The sequence below is a fragment of the Dermacentor andersoni genome, chromosome 7, assembly GCF_023375885.2.
Source record: "Dermacentor andersoni chromosome 7, qqDerAnde1_hic_scaffold, whole genome shotgun sequence".
Classification (NCBI taxonomy): domain Eukaryota; kingdom Metazoa; phylum Arthropoda; class Arachnida; order Ixodida; family Ixodidae; genus Dermacentor; species Dermacentor andersoni.
The window spans coordinates 128,030,489-128,055,301 of NC_092820.1; the positions used below are offsets into that span (position 1 = coordinate 128,030,489).

General features: G+C 47.8%; 1 protein-coding gene across 8 annotated transcripts in view; it reads right to left on the reverse strand.

Annotated features, from left to right (window-relative positions):
* Positions 1-24,813, reverse strand: part of LOC126533843 (ATP-binding cassette subfamily G member 4-like) — a 105,473-nt gene that overhangs the window by 39,300 nt on the left and 41,360 nt on the right. For all 8 annotated transcript variants that reach the window (XM_055072436.2, XM_055072439.2, XM_055072435.2 and 5 more), the window contains exons 3-6: positions 11,209-11,340; positions 10,301-10,418; positions 7,976-8,165; positions 2,151-2,296 (exon numbers count right to left, since the gene is read on the reverse strand). In XM_055072436.2, the coding sequence (XP_054928411.1) occupies positions 2,151-2,296; positions 7,976-8,165; positions 10,301-10,418; positions 11,209-11,340 (586 nt within the window). The remainder of the gene's footprint in view (positions 1-2,150; positions 2,297-7,975; positions 8,166-10,300; positions 10,419-11,208; positions 11,341-24,813) is intronic.

Here is a 24,813-nt window from a genome sequence, read left to right on the forward strand (position 1 = left end):
AGATGGCACTTATACTTAGGCTGCTTTACTTTAGGAATCGGCCCACGCAAGAGGCTAGGAACAGTTTAGAAACACACACTGGGTAGGCAAAAGTGGTGGTAACACACCGAGGAAGACAATGTGCACAAAAAACGTCTGCACCGGTGTCATTTCTTTGCCTTCTGTTGCATATTCTGCTGGTTATCATAAAGGTCAGTTATTGCTCCCACTCTCTGTGTCATCCTACAGGGCCATGGTTGAATCCTCGAGCCCACGTGCTTGCTGGCGTCCAACGTGGTCGGTACGGTATCTGTGCGAATCCATATCACTTTCTCAAATAAATACTTCTCATTGTCTGTCTTGTTTGACGCGCTGCTCTTTCACGCCTCAGTGTGCTGATGTCATGCTCTGCAGGCGAATTGTCAACTGGTAAAAGCAGGTGTAGTATGCATCTGTATGCTACATGCGTGCGTCTGCATATTTAAACTACTTAACGTCGAATGCGAACGCGATATGCACATGGGCCTACTATGTTCTGCAAAGCGAGCATTCCAATTCCTTGACTTGTACTTTGTTCGTCCATTGTACGTGCAAGAAGAAATTACAAGTGCAATGATTCCAGCAATTACACTGCAGGAACAACAAATGTCTATTCATACAACTCATCGTCATGTCTTCCTTTCACAATTTATTATATTTTGTTAGTACCTAAAGGAATAAACTCTTGGGTTTTTGCGTGCTTTAAGGGCGATATGATTACGAGGCACGCCAAAGTGGGGTACTCCGGAATAATTTCGACTACCTAGGGTTCCTTAACGTGCACTCAGTGCACAGTACACGGCGTTTCTGCATTTAGCCCCCATCAATACGCCGCCAGCGCAGCCGGGATTCGATCCCGCACCCTCAGGATTAGCAGCGCAACTTCAATGCTACTACGCCATCGCGGCTGGTTTTATTAGTTTTCATTAAGACCACACGTTTAGAACCGATCTCCGTACAACTCGTAAAAAAGTGCAAGGTAGTGTGGACCAAGACGTCACCATTTCAATTACAAACATTGAAGAAAAGCGCTGCTGTGCTCCCCGTTTGGGAAGTACTTTCTTGGTGTCGCAGTGTCATACAGCAAATGTCAGACTTTGCTGGCGTTTGCTCTGGAAAACCTCCTTGACAGGCGTAAGCCAATCAAGCCATCTAGACTTGGTTGACCAAACTTAATTTTAGCAGCGAAGCACGTTAGTAGACGAAACGGGATAATTATCCATCACTCTTCTTTTTTTCTGCCTTCTTGATTCTGAAACGATATCCATACTCCAAAATCGCTGCTAAATATTAACCAGTCGAAGTTTCGGGGTGCAGACCATGCACAATACAGTGCAGGCATAGCCTGCTTAATGATGATAAGGACTTTAGCGTTAGTTAAGCGCGACAGAATGCAGAAGAGTCGAGGGATAGAAAACAATTGGAAGAGATCACGCACTAGCACGGATGGTTGTTATTTATATAAAACACTTCGCTGACAGAACAAAGCAACACCCGGAATGTTGCGACGTCGTAGCGAATAGCTTTGGGCTACTTTTACTGCCTTGTGGCTGGATAATGTGCATTAATAACTACCTGAATACTGTTTTCGCATCACGCGCACGCCAAAATTGGCCCTAGGAACCCAACCCCATACTTCGTTCATAGCCGCAGAACTACGCCATAAGTGACTGTGACACCGCAACAGGATATGAAGATGAGTCTGTGAAGAATGAACATTTAGCCATAGCAGAATTATTACGTCGGTTACGTCGAAAGAGAGACAGACAAAGATAGAGAGAGAGAGAGAACATTGGGCCCCGGAGGTCCTCAGCAGACTCGCGTGCGAGCGCATACCAGAGGCCAGGGAAAGAGCTCTAGCAAGTAGTTAACAACAATCTCGAATGCAATTTATATATGGCGCCAGTGGATGAACTGCTCTGGCCGAGGAAGCGGTGGCTTCAGCGAATGGAACTACTCTCTGTTACTCGGTGGTACCATGTGGGTATACACTTACTTTTTTTTTTACTCATTCAGGACGCATAGCCGTTTTCTCCTCGTAAGATATCCCTACAGTTTTAAGACAAACGTAATACTAGATCCCAGGCACACGTCGTGCACAAGATGCTGAAATACATCCGATGGTATTATACCTCGTGGGCTCGTCCAGGAACAGCACCGGCGGGCTGTACACGAGCTCCTGCGCGAGCATGACCCTCTTCCGCTGACCCGTGGAGAGGTTCTTGACGTGCCGGTTTTCGCAGGTGTCGAGGCCCCACAGCTTGAGAATTCTTGACACCTGTGTACAGTAACGGACTGATTGAATGACAACGCTGGGACTATAATGCCACGAAGTATTCACCTATCTTTCGCGGTTATCGTGTTTCACCGACAAACAAGTTTTCAAAGTTATCTCCATGCCCAAGGAGCGCCTTTTTGTAGCGGGAGTTTGTCGAACGTTATTTATATTTTTTTTTAAAGAAGAAGAAGTTTATTTACCACATAAGTACACTGATATATACAAAGCGGTAGGGATGGCAGGATAAAAGCTGCATAGCGGCAGCTTGACTAGTCCCACCTCCCCATGAACAACAGGCAGCAACATGGCAAGATATTCGTAGTACATTCTTGTGGCAAGAGAGAGAGAGAGACAAAAGGAAGGAAAGACAGGGAGGTTAGCCAGTGTAAATACCGGCTGGCTACCCTGTGCTGGGGAAAGGGGTAAAGGGAATAAAAGGAGAAGGAAGAGAGAAGAAAAAAAAAAAGAAAAATGCACACAGTAACGCGATGTTACGCGCAAGGTCAATATATACATATTCACAGACGCATATATAGACACACATTTATACATATATATATATATATATACATACACACATGCATATACGCATACATGTATGCATGAAAAGCAGAAATTACAACTTAGAAATAGCAAAGAATTACTTTTCAACCGACAAACCAAAAAGTTAATTATTCACAGAAATTTTTGCAGTAATGTGCTCTTGGATATATGGCGTATGTTTGCATCATTTAGACTATATTTGTTAAGTGTAGAGGGAAGACAGTAGGAGAGTGCTTGAAGGCCATAGTTAGTCCGAGGGCGCGGGACTTCCCAGTGTTCCGTATATCGATTTAGGCGAAAAGAAGGATTCCGCTGCAAGTTCGCGATGTTTATGATATGATTAGTACCCTTAATCATGTCACGTTTAAAAGAACACATAAGTTGATACTCATAAAGGTGGTCTACACGTAAAATCTTGAACTTCCGGAATATGTCACGCGTATGTCCATTGTAAGGTAAGTCTGAAATAGCACGTAAGGCATTCTTTTGAACTGAAACTAAATTACCTAATGATTTCTTAGTACTATTTGACCAGACCAGGTTACAATAGCGCAGGTGAGAAGCAAATAGTGCGTTATAAACCATAAGTTTCTGTGGTATTGGTAGTAGCCTCTGGCATCTGCGCAACATACCTAACGCTTTACTAAGTTTATTTCGTAAGTAATCGGTGTGGTGGTCCCATAGCATCAATTCATGGAAAATAACACCCAATGTTTTTGCTGTAGCGGAAAGTTCTATTTTTGTGTCATTGAGTGTGAGGCATTGGGTTAGATCACAAGGCGTGGACTTCGCTCTAAAGAGGACCGCTTTTGTCTTGGAGCAGTTTAACTGGAGAGAATTTTTTACAGACCAGTTATATATTTTGTGAAGTATTTCATTTGCAAAATTGATGAGTTGATCCTCCTTAGTTCCTGAGAAGAATAAACTAGTATCATCTGCGTAAATAATATAGGTAATCGAAACATCAATATTAACAATGTCATTTATGTAAATGATAAATAGAAGTGGTAATAAGTTTAAACGAAGATAATTTTCTATTTATTGATACGCATTGCTTTCTATTGGTTATATAACTTCTAATTAAATCTAAAACTATTCCGCGTGTACCATAACAATTCAATTTTTCTAATAGTGTTCCATGGTTAATTCTGTCAAAAGCTTTTGAGAAATCTAGGAATACTCCCAATGTTAGTTTCCTCGCCTCTATATTTTTCAAAATTAGTTCCTTTTGTTTAAGAAGAGCAGTTTCAGTCGAGCAGCCTGACCTGAAGCCATATTGACATGGTGTTAAGACAGAATACTTGTTAAAAAAGGCAGTCATCCTAAGGAGAATAATTTTTTCTAAACCTTTTGAAAACAGTGGAAGAATTGAGATTGGTCTATAGTTACTTAAGTTTTCCCTTTCTCCGCCTTTGTAAACCACAGCTATCCTTGCGATTTTCATCTGTTGAGGAAAAATTCCAGAGGTTAGGGAGATGTTGTAAATGTGAGTGAGGCAAGGGGTGAGCAGGTCAATAACAAAAAGAATTGGTTGTGTTTTTAATCCGTGCACATCCTCACTTTTAGATCGCCTAAAATTTTTGAACACATTTAAAACCTCAGTGTCATCAGTCTCATCAATATACAAAGAATGTGTAAGGGGACGGGGCAAATACATCAAGGTATCTTGATCATAAGTGCTTTCAACTAGAGAGGCAAAGTAATCATTAAATTTATTGGCAAGTGCTTCATCTTTAAGAACCTCATTACCAACCTTGAGCTCTTTAATAGTACTGGCGGGTCGCCTTGATGATATAACAGAATTCAGCTTATTCCAAGTCTGTTTTGCATCAACGATACCATCGAACATGGAGTAGTAATAGTGGCATTTAGCTTGTTTTTGCAGCTTAGTCAGGTTATTTCGATATTTCTTAAACCGTTTCAAATCATCTGGGTCACGGCTATTCAAAAACGCATGGTACAGCCTATTCTTTTCATTTATCATTTTGATTAGCTTAGAGGAGATCCATGGCTTGCGAGCGTGTTTAGGTTTTTTTACGTGCCTGTAAGGAAAGTGTTTTTGGTATACTGTGCACACGATCTTAATGAAGCGGTCATAGGCGCTATCAGGTGATGAAGAGGAGAGTATCGCTGGCTTTATCTGTTCTTAATGTTGTCGCCGGGCCTCGTGCAGTTAGATTGCGTGCGCGACGACAACAGTGGTGTGCATTCCAGAACATACGCGAGCACGAATGATTACGCAGGCAGGTTTAGTGAGCCATGCATAAATAGCTGATGCGTCTGATCCACGCACCAGACTGCAACGATCGCCGACTATGCAGCAAATTGCGATAACAAACAACGTGCACTGCGTTAGTCACGTAGCGAAAAAAAAAAAAAAAAACGAGAACGCGCAGGCTGCTGCGGCTATCCCAGATAAAAAAAGCACGATTTCACTGTCTAAGCGGGCAACCAATGGCTAGCTCTCACGATCTAAGACCGATTGTATCATATATAGAAGTCTTCGATAATTTCTCTGGCCACCAGAGAGAGAAACAAGCTTTAATTATAAGCTGGAGATGTTAGTCTGGCTGTTCGCCTGACATGCTACTCCAGATGCTGGGTGACGATTATGATATATACAGTGATAAAGACTTAGCACATACAGTCCAACTCACACACAAACACACGCATATATATATATATATATATATATATATATATATATATATATATATATATATATATACAAAGCTTTGTTAAGGCTCGTGGCCCCCAAGAAGGTGAGCAGCGCTTTCGTGGCGTGTAACGCACAGGTGGTGCTTTGCCATGGGTTGAGACTGTGCTGTAGTCCCAAGCTCGAGTCCATTCGAAAGGCTCTCTTTCTTACGCGTAGTGGCAGCATTCGCACAGAACATGGTGCAAGTCCTAGGGACGCTACATTCAGAGCACATTGGCGAGTCCACGAGTTGAACCTTAGACTTGAAGCAGTTTGTGTAGGCCACGTTGAGTCTCACGCGGTGAAGGCATGCTTGGTCTTGTCTATCGAGGCCTCGCGACATGTAAGAGTCACATGATGGGTCTATTTTGAATAAGGGATTCGTACTGGTAGCTGACATCTGTCCCGAGGGATCGCTGGAGACGCCAAGCGTGTGCAGATACCAATGTCGCCGTGCCTTTTCTCGAGAAAGGCATCTGGACCATTTCTCTCGAAATGTCGTGTCCAGCTTTGGCAGCACGGTCAGCTTGGCCGTTGCCTTGTATTCAGCAAATGATCAGAGAGAAAAAAATGAACTTAAATTAACAAGCTGGTTCTGATGGCGTTTGTGGTAAAGGTAGCCTCCGTGTCTCTACGGCACCAGATTCGCGTGCAGAGACCAAGCTGCACGAGAGAGAGAGAGAGAGAGAGAGAGAGAGAGAGAGAGTAAAACGTCTTTATTAATAATATTTGAATGGCGAGAGCAGTGTGGGAGCAACCCTCAGTCCAGGGTAAGAGCGAAGACTTGGCAGCGACAGACTTTCCCAGGCGCGGGGAAACATGTTTTGGCTATTGGACAAACAGAGCCCCGTCTCCAAGGACCTTCTCGCGTGAATGCGCACTGCGGTGCGAAAGCGTGCCGCCACCTCCGCTGCCGTCACGTGTTTAGACACCCCGTGTGGAACACGAATTTCTTTACCGCGCGAATTCTCCCTACAAGGCGTTTCAAGGACGCGCATGTACGCTTTCACACCGGGAAAATGCAAGCGCCCAACAACTGTGAAAGCGCGACTCCTAGGATCATTTATAATCAGACAGACCAAGCTGCTTCTCGGTTACGCCATGAATTACACAATACACTCGCGCATCAATTTACCTTTACGTGGACGTAGCTCCCAATGCCGGTGAAAAGTGACTCTGCTGGCTAACTACGCACGCTCGCACACAACGCCATCATATATTTTCAGCTACTTGCGGCTGCGACAGAAACTACAAAGCCTCATTCAGTCGAGAGTGCGTCAAATATTTAATGATATATTTAATTCTGGGGATTTACGTGCCAAAACCACGAATTGATTATGAGGCACGCTGTACTTCGGGGGGGGGGGGGGGGGCGGCGAGGAGGAGCTCGGATTAATTTGGCTGCCTGGGGCTCGTTAACGTGCGCCCGTTGCACGGTACACAGATATTCCTGCATTTCGCCACATTGACATACGGTCGCCGCGGCCGGTATCTGGTACCGCGATTTCGTCGTTAGCAGCTCAACACCGGCGCCACTGAGCAACCACGGCGGGCAAAAGATTTAATCCCAAGCGAGATAAGTTTCAGCATAATCACTACGAGGCTTTAAAAAAAAAATGAACGCCGTCAGGAGTGGTGGTGTGCAACTGCCTCAGTCATGTGGTCAGCGCCGGTCAGTCGGGCCTGCCAATTTTCTGTTTGCGGCCGTTACTTCGTCGAAATTTCGGCTACCCACGAATGCGATTTCCCGCTGTCGGGAGCAAATCCGCGACTGCATTTTGGCAATTGATTATGTGTGCCGCGTATTAGGTGACCACACCCAACTACCCCTTCTTATTTTCAACTGCAGTATCGGCAACCCCCATTTGTCTTCTGAAACAAGACCGCTGTCTTCTCCTGTCTTGCTTACTTTTAATGTGGCACCTACCAATTTCAGTTTCGTCCTTGGTCGTCAACATTGTGTTAGGTGATTTGTTCGTCTCCAAGGTATATACGTCTCGGAGTTCCTGAATACAGAGAGTGCATGTTTTAAAAGCGAATAGCTGTCTTTGACTCTTTCACCCGTTTTCATGTTTGTACTTTTACCGTTGATTCGAAGCGCTCGAGCTCTTGGAGGCGCGGACGTGGCTCTATGAAACGCAGCCCTGCAGATCTTCTGGTTAAAGGCTCTGTTCTTTACGGAACCGCGCCACGAAACAACGAGTGTTACCTAAATATTCTCGCTACTGCAGATATACTCCGCCCAGAGCATCATTGCTTTAACAAAGCTAGTAGAATTCCCTGGAAGCGTTTGGCTATTCGCTTACATCGACAATCGTCATCGATGGTTCCTGCACATTTGTGACCTCCGAGAACCATAACTCTCTATTCACCACTGGGCAGTGCGTGACATGTGGCGGTGGTGCGTTGCTCACTGATCGCTAGGGTCACGTGCTCACCAAAGCGCTCCTCGATTTGTAGGGAACGTCGGAGGGCAGCTTGAGCTTGGCCGCTGCGTCCACCGTTTCGCGCACGGTCAGGTGCTGCAGGAGGTCGTCGCCGCTCATGACGTAGCTGCTCAGCTTGCGGAAGCTCCTTTCCTTGAACGGCTGGCCATTGACGAAGAGGTCCACTTCGAAACTTCTGGTTCTGCGGCGCGACGAGAGAGAGAGAGTGGATTGAACTTTTTTTTTTTTAGTGCGATTGGCATTATTGGGGTACTTCAAGAACTCTTCGCTCTGCTGGTGTTTGTCTAAACTCATTCACGGCGCTGACTGACATACGGCGCGAGTTTCACGGCACGACAAACATAAGTGAGAAGGCGGGCTCTCCTAAACACCTTTTTTTTTTTATTCATGGGCACCGCCATAGGATGGATGGATGATGATGATGATATGTGGTGTTTAATGGCGCAAGGGCCAGGTGTGGCCAAAGAGCGCCATATGATGGATGGATTGAAGTTATGAGCGTCCCCTTTGGAACGTGGTGGTGGGTTCTGTCACCAAGCTCTTGCCTAATGACTGCGTAATTTCCTACCTAGGTTCAAAAGGTAAAAAAAAAAGAACAAAAGAAAAAGAAAAAAACCACGATGAATTCCCATAAACAAATTTTCTGATCCCCTATTGTGAACTTTGTTTTTGGAAGTCTCCGTTTTTTGTCGTTTCCTTACTTTTCTTCCACCAATATTCCAATCGCCTTTTACAAATTTCTATTGCAGGCATGTTTACTTTCCCCATGGCCTGGCTGAACCCTAAGGCTTCAAGGATGCCAGAGCTGTCTAAATATACCTCTGGGCAGATATTTTCACATTCTAAAAAGCACGCTCCATCGTTTCCCTAGCTTTGCCGCAGCAAGCACATGCTTCGTCTTACTTCTTATGTCTCGCTTAATAGGTGCGGGTTCTTAGGCATCGTGATCTCGCTTCGAAAAGTAATGAGCTTCCCTTTGAGTTATCATACTATATTGTTTCTTTCCTGATTTCGTTTTTTCCTCTTACGTAGTTACTCATGGCAGGTTTGTTTTCCGTTGCCGCCACCCACGCGATTACTTCAGCCTCTCTGACTTTCCGCTTGACGTTCTTTGTTGCTGCATTGCTCACACTACAGGCCGCATACTTGCTGGTAGGCTTCCTTGTTCTTTTTTTTTTCCACTGTGAATCAATGTTTTTCCTGTACAAATACCTCAACACTCTTCCAGCCCCTTTACTTTCTTCCATATTCCTCAGTCCTTCTTCATAACCAATTTTACTGTGAGCTTCCCTCACTTCAAAGCTGTCCAGGCCATATTACCCTGCACGGCTTCATTTGTTGTCTTCCCATGAGCGCCCAATGCGAGGCGACCCACTGACCTTTGGTTGCCATCGAGTTCTGATTGTACCCCCGATTTCAAGGAAACAACCGCATTTCCCAATTTAAGTCCTGGAACCATTACACCTTTCCACATACCCCGGAGCACCTCGTACCCATTGTATTCCCATAGCACTCTGAATTCCACCGGAAGTTCCTTGGGGCCGCTCTCTCGCTACTGTTATCGCGCGAGGGAAACCGTCTATAGATGTATACTTGAGACAACGTTCTCTGGCAATGAAGGGAAAGCTACGGAGGCAAAGCGCGCACAAGTGAGAGCGCTTCTGAAAAGAGTCCCGTGTTTTCATCCACGTTAGTTTAAGCTGGGGAAGAGAAAATCGACACACCTTATTAGCAACAGTTAAATAAGATGAAATGCACCGCTGAATGTAAAAGTTTAGTTATTTTTCAGCTTTTCCCCTTCTGCGTCTGGGCAAACGCGAAATCTTCGCGCGTGGAAGCTGCGTCCATTCAGCGTCTGTTCCAAGCAACCAAAAGCACCGTCAAACGCTGGCGGATTACTTGACGCCCTAACACATGAGCAGCAACCACGCGTCCGTAGCTTTCTCCTCATAACCACAGACAGTTGGCCGCGAGTATAGCTGACAATAAAAATCAAAGGCTTTACGCCTGAAATAAACAACTCTGCAATCGCGCCGTAGTTCATTCAAAGTTAGAGATACTTAACCCCAATTCTACACTGCCGGCAGCACAGAACTGGCTGCACTTCGGAGGCCGTTATTAATGAGGCTTTCTTTGTGCCCCCTCGTCATCTTTGAAATCGCAGCGCTTGGTGCAATGTTGGTAAATTATTGGCATTATGCAACCGGGTGATTGTCTGTGAAGCTTGAAGTGTTACTGAATCTTTGTGGTATGTGGCATAATGAACATTTTCGAAGCAGGATTTAGATTGCTTTGATAAAGGAACACGCTGCTTACTGGAAGCCTGCAAGGGCGTTGAGCAGCGTCGTTTTTCCGGCACCGGACGGGCCTATGACGGCTGTCATCTCTCCAGGACGCAGGCTTCCGCTGATGTGGCGAAGCAGTTGCTTCGTGCCTGCAGATGCGTATTTGGCTTAAAGTGAAGACACTGCAGAGATACACTAGATCAATCTAAATGGATAATGTATTCTTGCGATTGTATATAACAAGAGGTGATGAAGGTCATAGTTCCATTGTTCAAGATTTCGCGACGAACCCGAGTGCTATTACGTCAGTGTAGCATCACGGATTTAGAACTATGATAAGCATGAAATGCTTTTAGCTCCCGTTGTCGGCGACCTTCGAGTGACTTTGAGCCAAAAGCCACAGCCGTTATCCGGCCATCGTCGCGAGAACGAAACGAGACCATCGGGGCAATCAGCCAAACATACGAAGCAGCGGTCTTTGACTCCCAATCCTTTGTACAGGACTGCACTACATGCGCTAGTTACTGCCAAATTAAGTTACACGCACCAATAAAGGGTTAACTCATGTGATGGAAGAATCTTATTGGTACTGCTGTTACTCTTGCGCCGAACAAATGCGTGCTTTTTAGCGTCTGTTGGCGTATAGTCGACAACGTTTATTTACTTAATCCAACTCGACTATGCTATTGCTGCAGGCTGGCTTACTCACGATCTTGACGCTCGCGGTCGTTCACCTCACATTCAACAGTTGGACTCCCAACTGCGTTGTTCGGCTGCTTGTTTCTTGAACGAGGGCGATGTTTGAGGTCGCGCTGATGCGCTCAATTTCCTGTTCTCCCTCCTCTAAAAATGTACCCATTTCTACAGCGTGTTGCTACTTTTCGCTCAGGTATTATTGCTGAGGTTCCTTCATTCATGCTTGGGGAACCCCTGACTCACCTTTCCCATCAGGAACCTTGTAGACGAGATTCCTCCAGCTGATGGTTGTTGGAGCCACAGGTGCGTCGATGCCGTACGGACCATCGTCCACTGCGGCTGGCACAATCTGCGGCTTCATCTCGATAGCAACGTCTGCGGAAATCAACAGATAAAGAAAAAAAAGTGATGTCGGCAAAAGCATACGAAAAGCCTTTGTTGCGAAAAACTGGGCAGCTGGTTCTGAGTTGGATGTCTAATGCGAAGCATAAGTATGATCCCTTACTGAGCTACTTCGCACGGCGGGCCTGCTAGTATGGTTTAATTGCGACCGACTACGCGATACCAGTGCGCGCGACCCTGTATTGCTCAATGAAGCAATAAATCACGACATAGGAGCTTTCGATGTGTGGGGGCCGCCCCGGCCCGAAATATCCGGAGAGCCACCGCTTGTGTTTGGGGCCAAACCATGCGAAGACATTGTCCAGTGTCCGAAGTGCTCGGCTCCTGGGTCTGCAGTGGATGTCCGCCACCTACTTTGGACGTGCGCTGGGACAAAGGCAATTCGCCAAAGTGTGCTCAGAAGTGTAAAATTGAAAAGCGATCAAGCTGAACACTATCAAAGATGGACTATGGACAACACCTCATACCAGTCACTGCCGCAGTATCTCTGTGAAACGGACCTGCATGCTTATATTTAGCCCCATTATGGCGTTAGGCCGCGTGGCAACCAAGGGCAAAAAAAAAAAAGAACCTCTCGACGCAATGTCGGCTCATACATATCTCCGAGGCACAAATACATATAGCGCATGATATTCAACAATTACTTCAGTGCTTTTTTTTTATACTTGGGTATCCCCATTTTGGCATAGATTTTGCGATATATTTAATTTTCCTTTCTTTTCCAATGATCAGTTGCGTACAGTGGCGTTTCAGCGCTATACACACGTGCTCTGGAAACCAAACGAGTGACGATGGGCTCAAAGTATGAAAAATTATATGGATTGTCGCAAAATTTTAGTTCTTGTTCAAAGATAAAGAGACCGAAGAAAAGACAGGCTGGTTGGCCAGATCAGAAAATTCGGTTAGCTAGATGGAGGAGGTAGAAAGATATAAAAGTAGAGAGAGGGAGAGGATAGAGAGGGTGAAAGCACAGAGACACACCTTTCCTGCCGGTCACATTCAGAGCACAGGATCACGCGGATTACATTGACTGCCATTTAGGGATCAAGCCATTTTGTTGTTGCTAGGTGTATTGTAGCGAGCGGAAAAGCGGCACGGGCAAGTGAAATGAGAACGCCACAAAAGAACTGGTGTTCAATTTAGCGGGTGGCAAAATAAGGGCGTTTTCCCATGTTTCCTCTTTTGCGATTTCTTGATTCGTTGAAGATAAACCACGAAATGGGAGTTTACGGTACACGTGACCGGTCGTCCACTCTTCGCTCGATTGTGCATCCTTCCGTTAGACATGCGACGTTCACTTTCGCGTAGTTTACGTTTGTAAATATCTGAAGCAGAATCTACAAAATTTTATTTCGAATTGACTCTTCGTCACTGGAAGGTCACCTTCGCTATAATGATGCGCTTGCTGCCACAAACACCCGAAGTCTCTGCTTTAGCTTTCTACCTTCTCTTCTCAATGATTGTGGACAGTGTACTTAATCGTCATCATTATCTTAATTATTCATATTTGGTGTTCACTGTGGCACGAGGGGCTCTCCCAGCTGTCTCTAATTAGCTCTGCTTTGCGCTAGCTGACGCCGTCCTTTGGCTGCAAATTCCTTGATTTCATCACCCCGCCTAATTCCCCGCCGTCAGCGCCTGCACTTCTCTTGGAAGCTATCATGCAGCTCCAATATGAAGCTAGTATACCGCTGGTTATCTGCCCTACGCATTACGCGGCCTGCCCAGCTTCATTTATTGCAGATTATAACTTATTGATGCTCATTCTAAACCGCCACTGTAGCTAAAGTGCGGTTTGCAGATTCGATTACCATCGTTTTGTCAAACAAGGGTTTTCCAGCATAAAGCAGCAACTATAAAGCGTCCCTCTGCGCATAAACTATACTGCTCAGAGTTCTGTTGGAACTGCCTAATTTGCAGTTATGTGGTATTGCAGGAACACGGTGATAAAGGAATTTTGACAACTCGAAAGTGTTAAAGTTTCACTTCGAAAAGCTATGTATATACGGTTAGGTCAAGAGAGATGCCGCATCACAAAAGGGTGGTTTAATTTTACTGGAGTTCTTTAACACTATCGAGCGAAAGGTTTCCGCACAAGATGGGATTTTTCATGCTTTCCGCCCCCCTTTTCCCAACCGACAACACCGCTACTGTGAAAGGAATCAAACCGTCAATCTTTTGTTCAGCAATAGAATACCACTGCCACTGCGCAGACGTGGAGGGCGAATAATAATAATAATAATTTTAATGCAAATAACTTAGTACAAATTTAGGGCAAATAGTTATTCCGGTACGCAACCTTTCTTTAATGAGATTAGCGTTCTTTGTCTACTGACGTAATTTTGAATCCATCCATCCATCCATCCATCCATCCATCCATCCGTCCGTCCGTCCGTCCGTCCGTCCGTCCGTCCGTCCGTCCATCCGTCCATCCATCCATCCATCCATCCATCCATCCATGTTACGCCTACCCTCTGGGTCAAGTTGTCTGCCAGCTTCTGTCACAGTATGTGCTGTGGTCGTGATGCCGTGACGGTCGTTCCACTGTTTGCATTCCAGCTTCTTCAGCTGACTCTCATCATGCCGTCACCGTCACGTCATCGTCATTCTACAGTCGTCATGCATCCCCTGTTATGCCATCATCGTGATGCCATTGTGGCCGTTACAATATCGACTCTCCAGCTTCTTTGTCGTCATGCCGTCGTCATTAAACCATTCTCGTCATACAACGGTCGTCATATCATCGTGCAGTCACGCCATCATCGTCATACTTTCGTCGTCACATCAGTGTCCTCATACCGTTGTCACGCCATCCACGTCGTTGCGTCGTTGAGATGTTGTCGTGGTCGTTCCGTCGACGGCAATCTAGCTTCGTCACCCGAAGCCCGCAGTGTCGTCGTCGTCCCCGCATATTCGAGACGCAGTCTTTATTATAAATTTGTTGCCATGCTACAGTCCTCAAACTGTCGTCTTACTAATGTCATCACCTTGGAAACGCCATCCCATTGCGGTCATGCCGTCGTCGTCATATTACCTTCGTCGTTCCCGTGACGTCATTTCTTCTTCACCTTTCTATCGTAATCAGGTTATCGTCCTTCAATCGGGATTATGCCACCGTTAATATGACATGGTCGTCATTGCGTTGAGGTCAGACAGTTGTCATCCCGCATTTGTCCTCGTACTGCCGTATATCATGCCACAGTGGTCGTTCCGTCGTCTTCATCTCAACTTTGTCAACCCGATGTTCTCATGCGTAGTCGTCTCGCAGTCGCCATCATACAGTCTTTGTTGTCATGTAGCCGTCACATCATCGTCGTCATACCGCCGTCGTCATCCCATTGCCCTCACGCTGTTGCCATGGCTCTATCGTCATTATATCCCAGCCAAAAGTTGAGAATGAGCAGTGCAATGTCGTCATGCCATCGTCGTCATAACTGCCGTGTTCGTTCCATCGATGCGATTCCTTCTAAGATGCCGCGTTGACGTCATAGAAACGTCGACATGCCGTCATGCTCATGGCCGACCTCGGCATACCAGGTTCATTGAAAGTGGGCCGATGCCGGAAATAATATTATGTGTCGTATATAGCCCAAAGAACGAAAATTCAATTATGATCCACAAGGGATTCTGAATAAACGTGTCTTCGCCAATATAGTATGTTGCTAGAGTGCTTGAATGCTAATCGCATTACCATCGATGGTCCTAGAGGTATAGTTTCTCACGGGATTTTTTCAAGCTGGCTCTACGCATATTTACACTGATGGATCTGTCCTTCCAAGCAGCTCCGCGGCGGCAATCGTCATACCAGCGAAAGCTACAACAATTAAATTTAAGACGACCCACGCGACAACATCGACGGCAGCAGAGCTCGCAGCGCTTTTTACTGCCCTTCATCACATTGGTGATGAACCGCCACACAAATGGACAATATTCTGCGATTCGAAGGCGGCACTGCAGTCTCTACTGTCACCTTTTCGACGCGGACCGCACGAACAGCTAATATTCCATATTACCGAGGCGTTACACCATATAAGTGATGCAGGCCATGAAATAACCTTCCAGTGGCTTCCAAGTCACTGCGGGATTATCGGCAATGAACGGGCGGATCACGCTGCCCGCTCAGCCCATACTGAGGAGCGTCACATCCCAATTCCTGTTTCTAGAACTGACGCGGCACGGAAGCTCCGCCTACTTGCTCGGCAGTGCACCGCGTCGCAATGGAATGAGCCACAATTAAGAAATACGCGACTGTACTCACTTGATCCAACATTAAGTCTTCGAGCGCCATCACAGCTTCGCCGTAAAGACGCCACGCTTTTATATCGACTTTGGTTGGGCGTTGCCTTTACTAAAGCCTATGCCTTCCGCATAGGGATGACCGACACACCAACCTGTGACCACTGCGGCCAGGAAGAATCAATTGGCCATATTTTGTGCGCCTGCCCGCAGTACAGTCCACAGAGGGCATGCCTTAGCCACGAACTTGACCGACTGGACGACCAACCGCTATCCGAAAAAAGAATACTACAACATCGAAAGGACCTACCTTCACAGAAGAAGGCTGTGCAAGCGCTTTTGCGCTTGTTGCGATCTAGCGGCCTGTGTGAACGACTTTAAGTGGAACGCCTTTTGTGTGTGTGTCTCGATGAGTGCGCGTTCCTTTTTTTTCTTTTTTAATTTCTTTTTTTTAAATTTTTTTTTCGATTTCCTCTCTATCATCTTTCCAACCCCTATCCCCCATCCCCAGTGTAGGGTAGCAAACCGGAGACTCATATCTGGTTAACCTCCCTGCCTTTCCTCTTCATTCTCTCTCTCTCTTTTCAAGCTGGCTTGAATTAATGAAATATATGTGAGATCAATGCCCGCTAACCCTCATAAATCCTGAAAGAAGTATCAGCCAAATGCCGTCTGCAAGCATCTCCTTTCACAAGGTATAAATCTTGAAAGAAGTATCAGCCAAATGCCGTCGGGAAACATCTCCTTTCACAAGGTATAAATCTTGAAAGAAGTATCAGCCAAATGCCGTCTGCGAGCATCTCCTTTCACAAGGTAATTCCGCGGATCACTGAAGCAAGACAATGTAATGATAGCGATGACAGGTGCTATGAACCCACACCGCTTCACTACAAGGACATGTACTGTGGGGAAATCTGTGTGATTCTTTTGTCGCTGGCAGCGAAGGTATCTTGATAGCCCTGCAGCGATTTCTTTGAAATGCTGCGTACAATAAAAGCGATTGCAGAAATGCATCTACGTAGCAAGCTGTGATAACGACACTAGCTAGGAATTAGTTACAACACGCCGATTGTTCACAGAAGGAAGTAAAAGGCCCCGAGGCGTTAGCTTGCTTCTCACATATCCCGTGTGCACCTAACGTGCTATTGAGGCAGTTTCGTAAGTTGTTAATGGCTTTCGCTTTTCCGGGAAAGAAGTCGATGCCAAGAGCGGGCAGGTGACACAGGCGTCCTGGCCCGAAGTCTTCGGAGAGCCATCGCTTGTGCTTGCGGTCAAACCAAGACATTGTCCAGTGTCCGATGTGCTCGGCTCCTGCGTCTGCATTGCGTGAAGCGGCGTTTTACCGCTATACATACGTGCGCTGGCAACCGAACGAGTGACGATGGGCTCAAATAATGAAAAAGAATATATGGATTGTCGCAAAATATGGGTTCTGGTTGAAAGATAAAGAAACGGAAGAACGGACAGGCTGGTTGGCCAGATCACAAAATTCGTTTCGCTGCCGTACACTGGAGGATGGAGGACGTAGAAAGACGAGAAAGTAGGGAGATGGGGGAGGATAGAGAGGGTGAAAGCACAGAGGCACACCTTCCCAGCCGGTCACATTCACAGCACAGGATCACGCGGATGACATTGACTGCCCTTTAGGGATCAAGCCATTTTCTTGTTGCTAAGTGCATCGTAGTGAGCGGAAAAGCGGCACGGGCGAGTGAAATGAGAACGCCACGGAAAAACTGGTTTTCAAGCATCGCCTTTCACAAGGTATAAATCCTGAAAGAAGTCTCAGCCAGGCGCCGTCTGCAAGATTCTCCTTCCACAACGTAATTCCGCGGCTCACTGAAGCAAGACAATGTAACAACAATGATGATAGGTGCTATGAATCCACACCGGTTTAATACAAGGACATTTACTGTGGGTAAATCTTTGTGGTTCTTTTGTAGCTGGCAGCGAAGATATCGTGATAGTCCGGCAGTAATTTCTTTGAAAGGCTGCGTACAATAAAAGCGATTGCAAAGCTTCAATTATGAAGGAAGCGATGATAACGACACTAGCTAGCAATTAGTTAAAGGTAAAATGGGTTTCCGTATAGGTTTCCTTTGTAGCTGTTGCTATGGACGGGTGGATGTCTGATTTTCCCTTCATTAATTACTGCTCCCATGTTGCGGGTTTCCACAGAACTTTTACTTCAAGCTCTAGCTAGCAATTAGTTACAACGAGCGGATTGTGTACACGAGGAAGTAAAAGGCCCCGAGGCTTTCGCTTGCGTCTCAAATATCGCGTGTGCGCCTAACGTGCCATTGAGACAGTTTCGTAAGTTATAATGCCTTTCGCTTTTCCGGGAAAGAAGTAGATGCCGAGAACGGGCAGGTGAGACGGGCGCCTTGTTTTTTTTCAGGCAACTGAGGCGAAAAAGAAAACGCATTCTTGCGAGCGCCGAGCGCACGCACAGAGGAAAAATTTTTGAAATTGTGGAGTTTTACTATACCTACGAGGATCGCTCAAGTATAAGCCAGATTTTTCACGGTAGGCACGTACACATACGCACTAGCGCCATGTGACTTCCATCCTTTGACGACACATTTGTGGGCTATCGGAGTACGAGAGATTGTTTCTTGCATTCGCCCGACCCGGAAAGTCCCCAGAAAGAAATCTGGGGTCTTCTTGCTGGGGAATCTCGCTTCTTGATGTGCGTTTGCCTAGGTACCACGGAGGACGGGACACTTCGCTTCCCCCCCCCCCCCCCCCATTCCCGTTCAACGGCCGCCTATATTTGCATCCACATGCGATTATAGCCGCCAATACGCAGTCTAATAGCAGAACTTTAGTTTTTTGTCGTCACTGATTGGCCCGTGTCACTGGGGTACACGTTACGTAAGGCTTCCTGTGCTGTGCGTCATTGACGCTCTGCCAGTGGCACGGCCGTCGACGACGGGAGGAGTACGTGCCCCGTGAGCACGCTGTGCGCATGCGCCACCCAGCTTTGAACAACCATTTCAGTATAATCTGCGATTGAATATTTAACACTCAACGAATTCGCAGTAACAACATGCCATTATTAATCGGTCCCCGGCCGCTAAAGCGGCATCTACCTTCATCCAAATATCCATCATTTGTTCGGATCAGTCATATAGTTGCTGGCTGGGCAGTACTTCGGCAGCGATGACGAGGTCAAACAGGCTGTCTTGTTTCATTGCAGCCGTGAAGGGGCACCTTTCTTTGCTGCTGGCATCCATGCGCTGCTGAGAAGCTCGGCTAAATGAGCCAATTCCAAGGAGATTGCCTCGAGAAATGAGACCACTTCCCCGGGCCTCTAAACGCGTTTCGCAATCCGGAGAAACAAGAAGTCCGGGTTTAACACGAGCACCCCTCGTACTTGGCAAAAAAACGTATCATTAATCTTTTATCCACGGGTCCGTTCTGTCAGGTGCTAGCAACGTACTTTTTTTTTCCGAGATATACGCATAAGGATCTTCCTTAAGCCGAATGGCACTGCAGAAGACACGCAAAAATGTACGTGCGTAGCGTCTCTAGCCACGTGCAAGATATCGCGGAAGTAACCACCGGTTGAGCAACGTCCCGGTCACGAGACGCCGACTGGCGTTTCGAAAGCGAGCACGTTGTGTGCCGGGCAGCTTTCCAAACGTGCAGCGATCCGCTTACTGACGCAAACGTGTCGCGCGTTACCGCACCTCGTTATAGGAGCACCACGAGCACATCGAGAAGGATGAGCTGGCAAAGAGTGCGTACTTGCGAAAGGCATGCTAGATAGGAAGCGAGCGCTGCATTGGTTCAGTTGCTAGGGCCGGCCTGCTGCTGTGCGCAATGTAGCCGGTTTGGAGACACGGCTTTGGCGCCCGAATTACAGTCGGTGTGGAATGCAGTAGAGGGCATATAGGTTTAGCTGCACTTCCAAGAAACACATGTGGCCAATATTAAGTGCGAGTCTTCGACTATGGCGTGTTTCATAGGCTAATAGACTTGAGGCTTTCATAGAATCGAGGCTTTGAATCCAATCAGTCAGACAAACCCCAGAGCCGGCAAGTCCGTGTGACGTCACGGATTTCGAACTAAACTACATTTTCATCAGGAGCATACTTGCTGTTAGGTTAGATGCTGTTTGCTTAACGACATATTGTAGCGCGAAGGCGCAATCACACACGCACACATACTCAAAAAAAGAAAGAAGAAACGAGCAGATAAACGTCCCAGGCACTAATACAAACTTTGTTGGGAAAAAAAAAACTGCGAGATACAGCATACATACTGTTCCTCATGCGCAGGCGCACCAGCCTTGGTCGCATTCGGGCCATGTTTGGGTCGTTGTGCTTCAGTAAAATTTCTTGAAACTTGCAAAGTTCAGTCCTGGCTGTATTGCAATTCAATGCACACTGTATATTTATCTATAAAAAATTTATTTGACCCCTAACAGAAGGCTTAAAAAAATAAAGATACGCTACGTCAGGGCGATCTGGCGTGGGAAGTTGAAGGCGGTGTCGCCACTGTTGGAATCGCACCGCTGGCACGAGTTGTTGGGGTCTCGGTGCTGACGCCCGTTATTGCCAATGGGTCGCAAGCCCCAAGGGTAGCGTTGGCCTGGCGGCCTGGGGCACTGGAAGCATCCGAAGGTCCCGGCAAAGCATGAGAAGACTGGTAACAGAACAACTTGTTTATTCTAACATAGCAAAAGAGCGGCCGGTCAGGTCGACCGAAGTGGAGAGACGGGAGAGCACGTAACTCAACAGTACAAATCGGAGCCTCTCTCCTGGCGTCCGGGGGCAGCTGCTCTTATACCCTCGGCGTCGCGGTCCAAAAGGGAAGGTCACGGGAAGAAGGTCACGGGATGAAGGTCACGGGACGGCGGAGCATGACCCCACGACGGCGCGAACTGTCGGGCCGAGAGACCTGCTGAACCGAGTGTAGTGACGCATCGCCAACCTTCACTTGGGGAGCTCCGCTCCCCTGATGCCGCGCTTTGACAAGCGTGGGCACACACACACACACACACACGAAGACACGTGGCACTGAAACACGCCTGGACACGCTTGGCGGGTAGGCGTTGCGGCGGCGTTGGACGGGCCAAAATGTCCGCCGCTTTGAACAAAGCCCCGGCGTCCGTTGCATCCGCGCCGGCATTACCGCGCGTTGTAGGCGAAACGTAACAGACCGCCCCGCCGGGGGAAGGAGATCCCGAAGGTCAGGGGACTGCATCCGCTGTCCGGAGGGATGTCGCTCGATGATGCTCATAACCGAAGTTGGGCGTCCTTGGGCGTTTCTTGAGCGCAGCGCACAGAGAAGGCCTCGTTCTCACGTTCAGGTGCACACAGGACACTGCAAAGTGACTTCGGGAGAGTTGACATTTTTGTTCTCGTTTCCGGCAAGCGTTAGAACCACGCCAAAAGTCAACCGCTCAGTCAGCAAGCACGGCACAACCCTCACTAAGCCCTGCCAGGCTCTTTCCCCCTTTTTACTGCTGCCTAGTTCCTTACAGTAGTTTAGCAGCACTCAGAACGCGTCCACAAATCGGAAAAATTGCACTAAAAAGCACATCATCACTTTGAAACACTACACAAAAGCAATAGGTTAAAAATCCTGCCTCAGGAAGAAAAACATCAGTAACAAGCAATTTTGAGGCTGATTCCCACGTTAGGGGCTTCGACTTAAGCCATCGGCGTTACCGTTGAGACTCCCCTTTTTGTAACGCACCTCAAAGGAATATTGTTGCAAAGCGAGGCTCCAGCGCAGGAGGCGGCCATTTTTGGGAGAGATGGTCTGCAGCCATTGGAGAGGGCAGTGATCCGTTTCAATGATAAACCTCGAGCCGGCTAGGTAACATGACAATTTCTGAACGGCCCACACGATACACGCACACTCTTTCTCGGTGGCGCTATACGCCTGCTCACGACTCGTCAGCTTACGACTAGCATACAGGACGGGGTGTTCTACTTCTCCATTTTCCCGTTGGCACAGTACAACGCCCATGCCTCGCTCACTAGCATCACACTGAACAACGAACCCTTTTGTGTAGTCGGGCGATCGTAGCACAGGCTGGCTTGTTAGGGCGCTCTTTAGGGCGCTAAAAGCTCTTTCCTTCGTCTCATCCCAGACGACTGTTTGCGGCTCTGTCTTTCTTAGAGCATCCGTTAGGGGAGCCGCGATATCAGAGTACCTGGGGATGTACCTCTGATAGCAGCCGGCGACACCTAAGAACGACCGAATATCGGTCTTCGTGCGCGGTTGCGGGAAGTCTCGCACAGCGGCCACCTTTATTTCAGAGGGGCGGCGACGACCCCGACCAATCACGTGTCCGAGGTAGACAACCTCGGCCTGTGCTAACTGGCGCTTGGGAGCCTTGACTGTCAAGCCCGCATCGCGCAGGCGGGTTAGCACTGCCCGCAAGTGCGCCATATGTTCCGGCCAGGATGCGGAGAATATCGCTACGTCGTCTAGATACGGTAAAGCGAATTCTTGCTGTCCCCGCAACACTTTATCCATGAGGCTTGAAAAGCAGTATGGCGCGTTCTTCAAACCAAAACTCAAAACTTTAGGACGGAATGTCCCCATTGGTGAAATGAACGCCGCATACCTACTAGCCTCTTCTGTAAGTGGAACCTGCCAATAACCCCTGACAAGATCTAGGGTGGAAATAAACTGAGCGCTACTCACTCTCTCAAGGCGCTCCTCGATGTTAGGGATCGGATAAATTTGATCCTTAGTGATGGAATTAAGCCTGCGGTAGTCGACGCAAGGACGAGGTTCCTTGCCCGGTACCTCAACTAAAATCAAAGGGGAGGTATAATCACTCTCACCCGCTTCAATAACACCGAGCTGTAGCATTTTCTTTACCTCAGCCTCCATAATATCGCTCTGGCGGGGTGACACCCGGTACGCCTTGGATCGTACTGGCTCTGGGGAGGTAAGTTCTATGTCATGAGTAAGGACAGAAGTCCTACCAGGCCTCTCAGAGAACAGACCTTGAAACTCTTGTAAGAGCTGGTGTAGTTCTGTTTTCTGCTCAGGCGACAGCGATGCTTTACTTATTAAGTCACTAATGACTTGATCGGCGTCTTTCCTGTTTGTCACTGAGCCTAGTCCCGGAAGCTCGACCGGAAGCTCTTCTAACTTTCCCGCATCGGGAATTTCCTCTCCAGTATCTGGTGCCTTTAACGCTACAGGCTCAATTTTATCCCGTTCGGGCGTGCCCTGAATACCAGCTTGCTGCGCCTCTGACCCTTTCTCATCGTTCAACAACGTCGGCCCCGCAACTACCGCCTTTGCAGCGAGCTCCCGAACCTTCGATCTGGTTAAGGCCTGAACGCTAGCCTCACCAAACAAAAGCCCCTTCTCGCGCAGGAGGTGATCGGACCTGTTCGAAAATAGGTACGGGTACTGGGGGGGCAGCATAGATGACACTGCGGCCTCCGTCTCAAGTGCTCCGAAAGGTCCTTCAATAAGCACTTTTGCTACCGGCAGACACACGCTATGAGCTTCCACTGCTTGCTTGATCCATGCGCACTTGCCCGTGAACATATCGGGTTCTACGTAAGAGGGGTGAACTACATCCATTGTAGCTGCGGAATCGCGAAGCACTCGGCACTCTTTCCCGTTCACGAGGAGGTCTCGCATGTAAGGCTCGAGAAGCTTCATGTTCTCGTCAGTGCTGCATATAGACAAAAACACGACTTGTGTTTTTGTTTCTGGACACTGCGCCGAAAAGTGACCCGGCTTCTGGCACGTATAACAAACGCGCGCTTGCCTCGTCTCGAACCGCTTTCTGCGTTCGGCTTCGGTTGCCGCCGTCTCCTTACGTTCGGTCGGACTGCTTTCACTCGCATCCGAACTACGTGTGTCCCCCTTTGCTCTCATGGGCGTGAACTTTGGCCTCTCAAACTTGGAGCCAAATTCACCCTTTTGACCGTCCTTAGCTCCGCGAGCCCGACGCGTCACAAACTCCTCGGCTAACTCAGCGGCTCTAGCCACCGTACTAACGTCTGGCCTATCCAAGACCCAGTACCGCACGTTCTCAGGTAACCGACTATAAAACTGTTCTAGCCCGAAACACTGCAGAACTTTCTCGTGGTCACCAAACGCTTTCTCTTCTTTGAGCCACTCCTGCATGTTTGACATAAGCCTGTACGCAAACTCTGTATATGACTCCCTTTTGCCTTTCTCATTTTCCCGAAACTTCCGACGGAACGCCTCCGCTGACAGCCGGTACTTTTTTAGCAGACTCGATTTCACTTTGTCGAAATCCTCTGCCTCCTCTCTCTCCAAGCGAGCGACTACGTCGGCCGCCTCGCCGGGTAGCAAAGTGAGCAAGCGCTGTGGCCACGTTTCCCGAGAGAACCCCTGCTTCTCGCACGTTCGCTCAAAGTTAACCAGGAACAAACCAATGTCCTCTCCAAGCTTAAACGGCCGCATCAGGTCAGTCATTTTGAACAATACTCGTTCTCCTGCACCGTGTGCCTGACTTCCATTACGAGCGCGTTCCATCTCTAACTCGAGACGCTTCATTTCCAAAGCGTGTTGACGGTCGCGCTCTTCTTTTTCTTTCTCTTTTTGTTCTTTAAGTTCTCGCTCCTGTCTTTTTGCCCGCTCCTCAATGGTCTCAAGGCAATCCGACAGCTCGTCATCCTCAGCTTCTAACTCAAGAATAGCCCTTAGCAGTTCTGGTTTTCTGAGTTTGTCTGAGACATCCAGACCCAACTCTCTTGCAAGCTCCAGCAATTTCGGTTTGCGCAACGACTTCAAATCCATGGCTGCTCTGAATGCTGCTTTCTCTACTGCCTACTATTGTCTTGCCGCAAACTAACCCGGTAGCAACGACAACCACAATTACCAGCTCTGTTTCTAACACTAACAAAAGCCTGGCAAAACTCAGAAGAAGAAAGTCCCGCACTCACCAAACCTCGCAGCCAAGACTTCAGCGCAGTCGTTCCGCTGCAGGCAACCAGTCATCACACAGGGCTCGTTGCACTGCTCCCGGATGGTCGTTGTGCTGCTCAGCATACAGTCAACCGCATCTCTTCGCTGCTGGCCTCCGTTGTCGCGATCTCACCGCTGGCAACCAGATGTAGGAATCGCACCGCTGGCACGAGTTGTTGGGGTCTCGGTGCTGACGCCCGTTATTGCCAATGGGTCGCAAGCCCCAAGGGTAGCGTTGGCCTGGCGGCCTGGGGCACTGGAAGCATCCGAAGGTCCCGGCAAAGCATG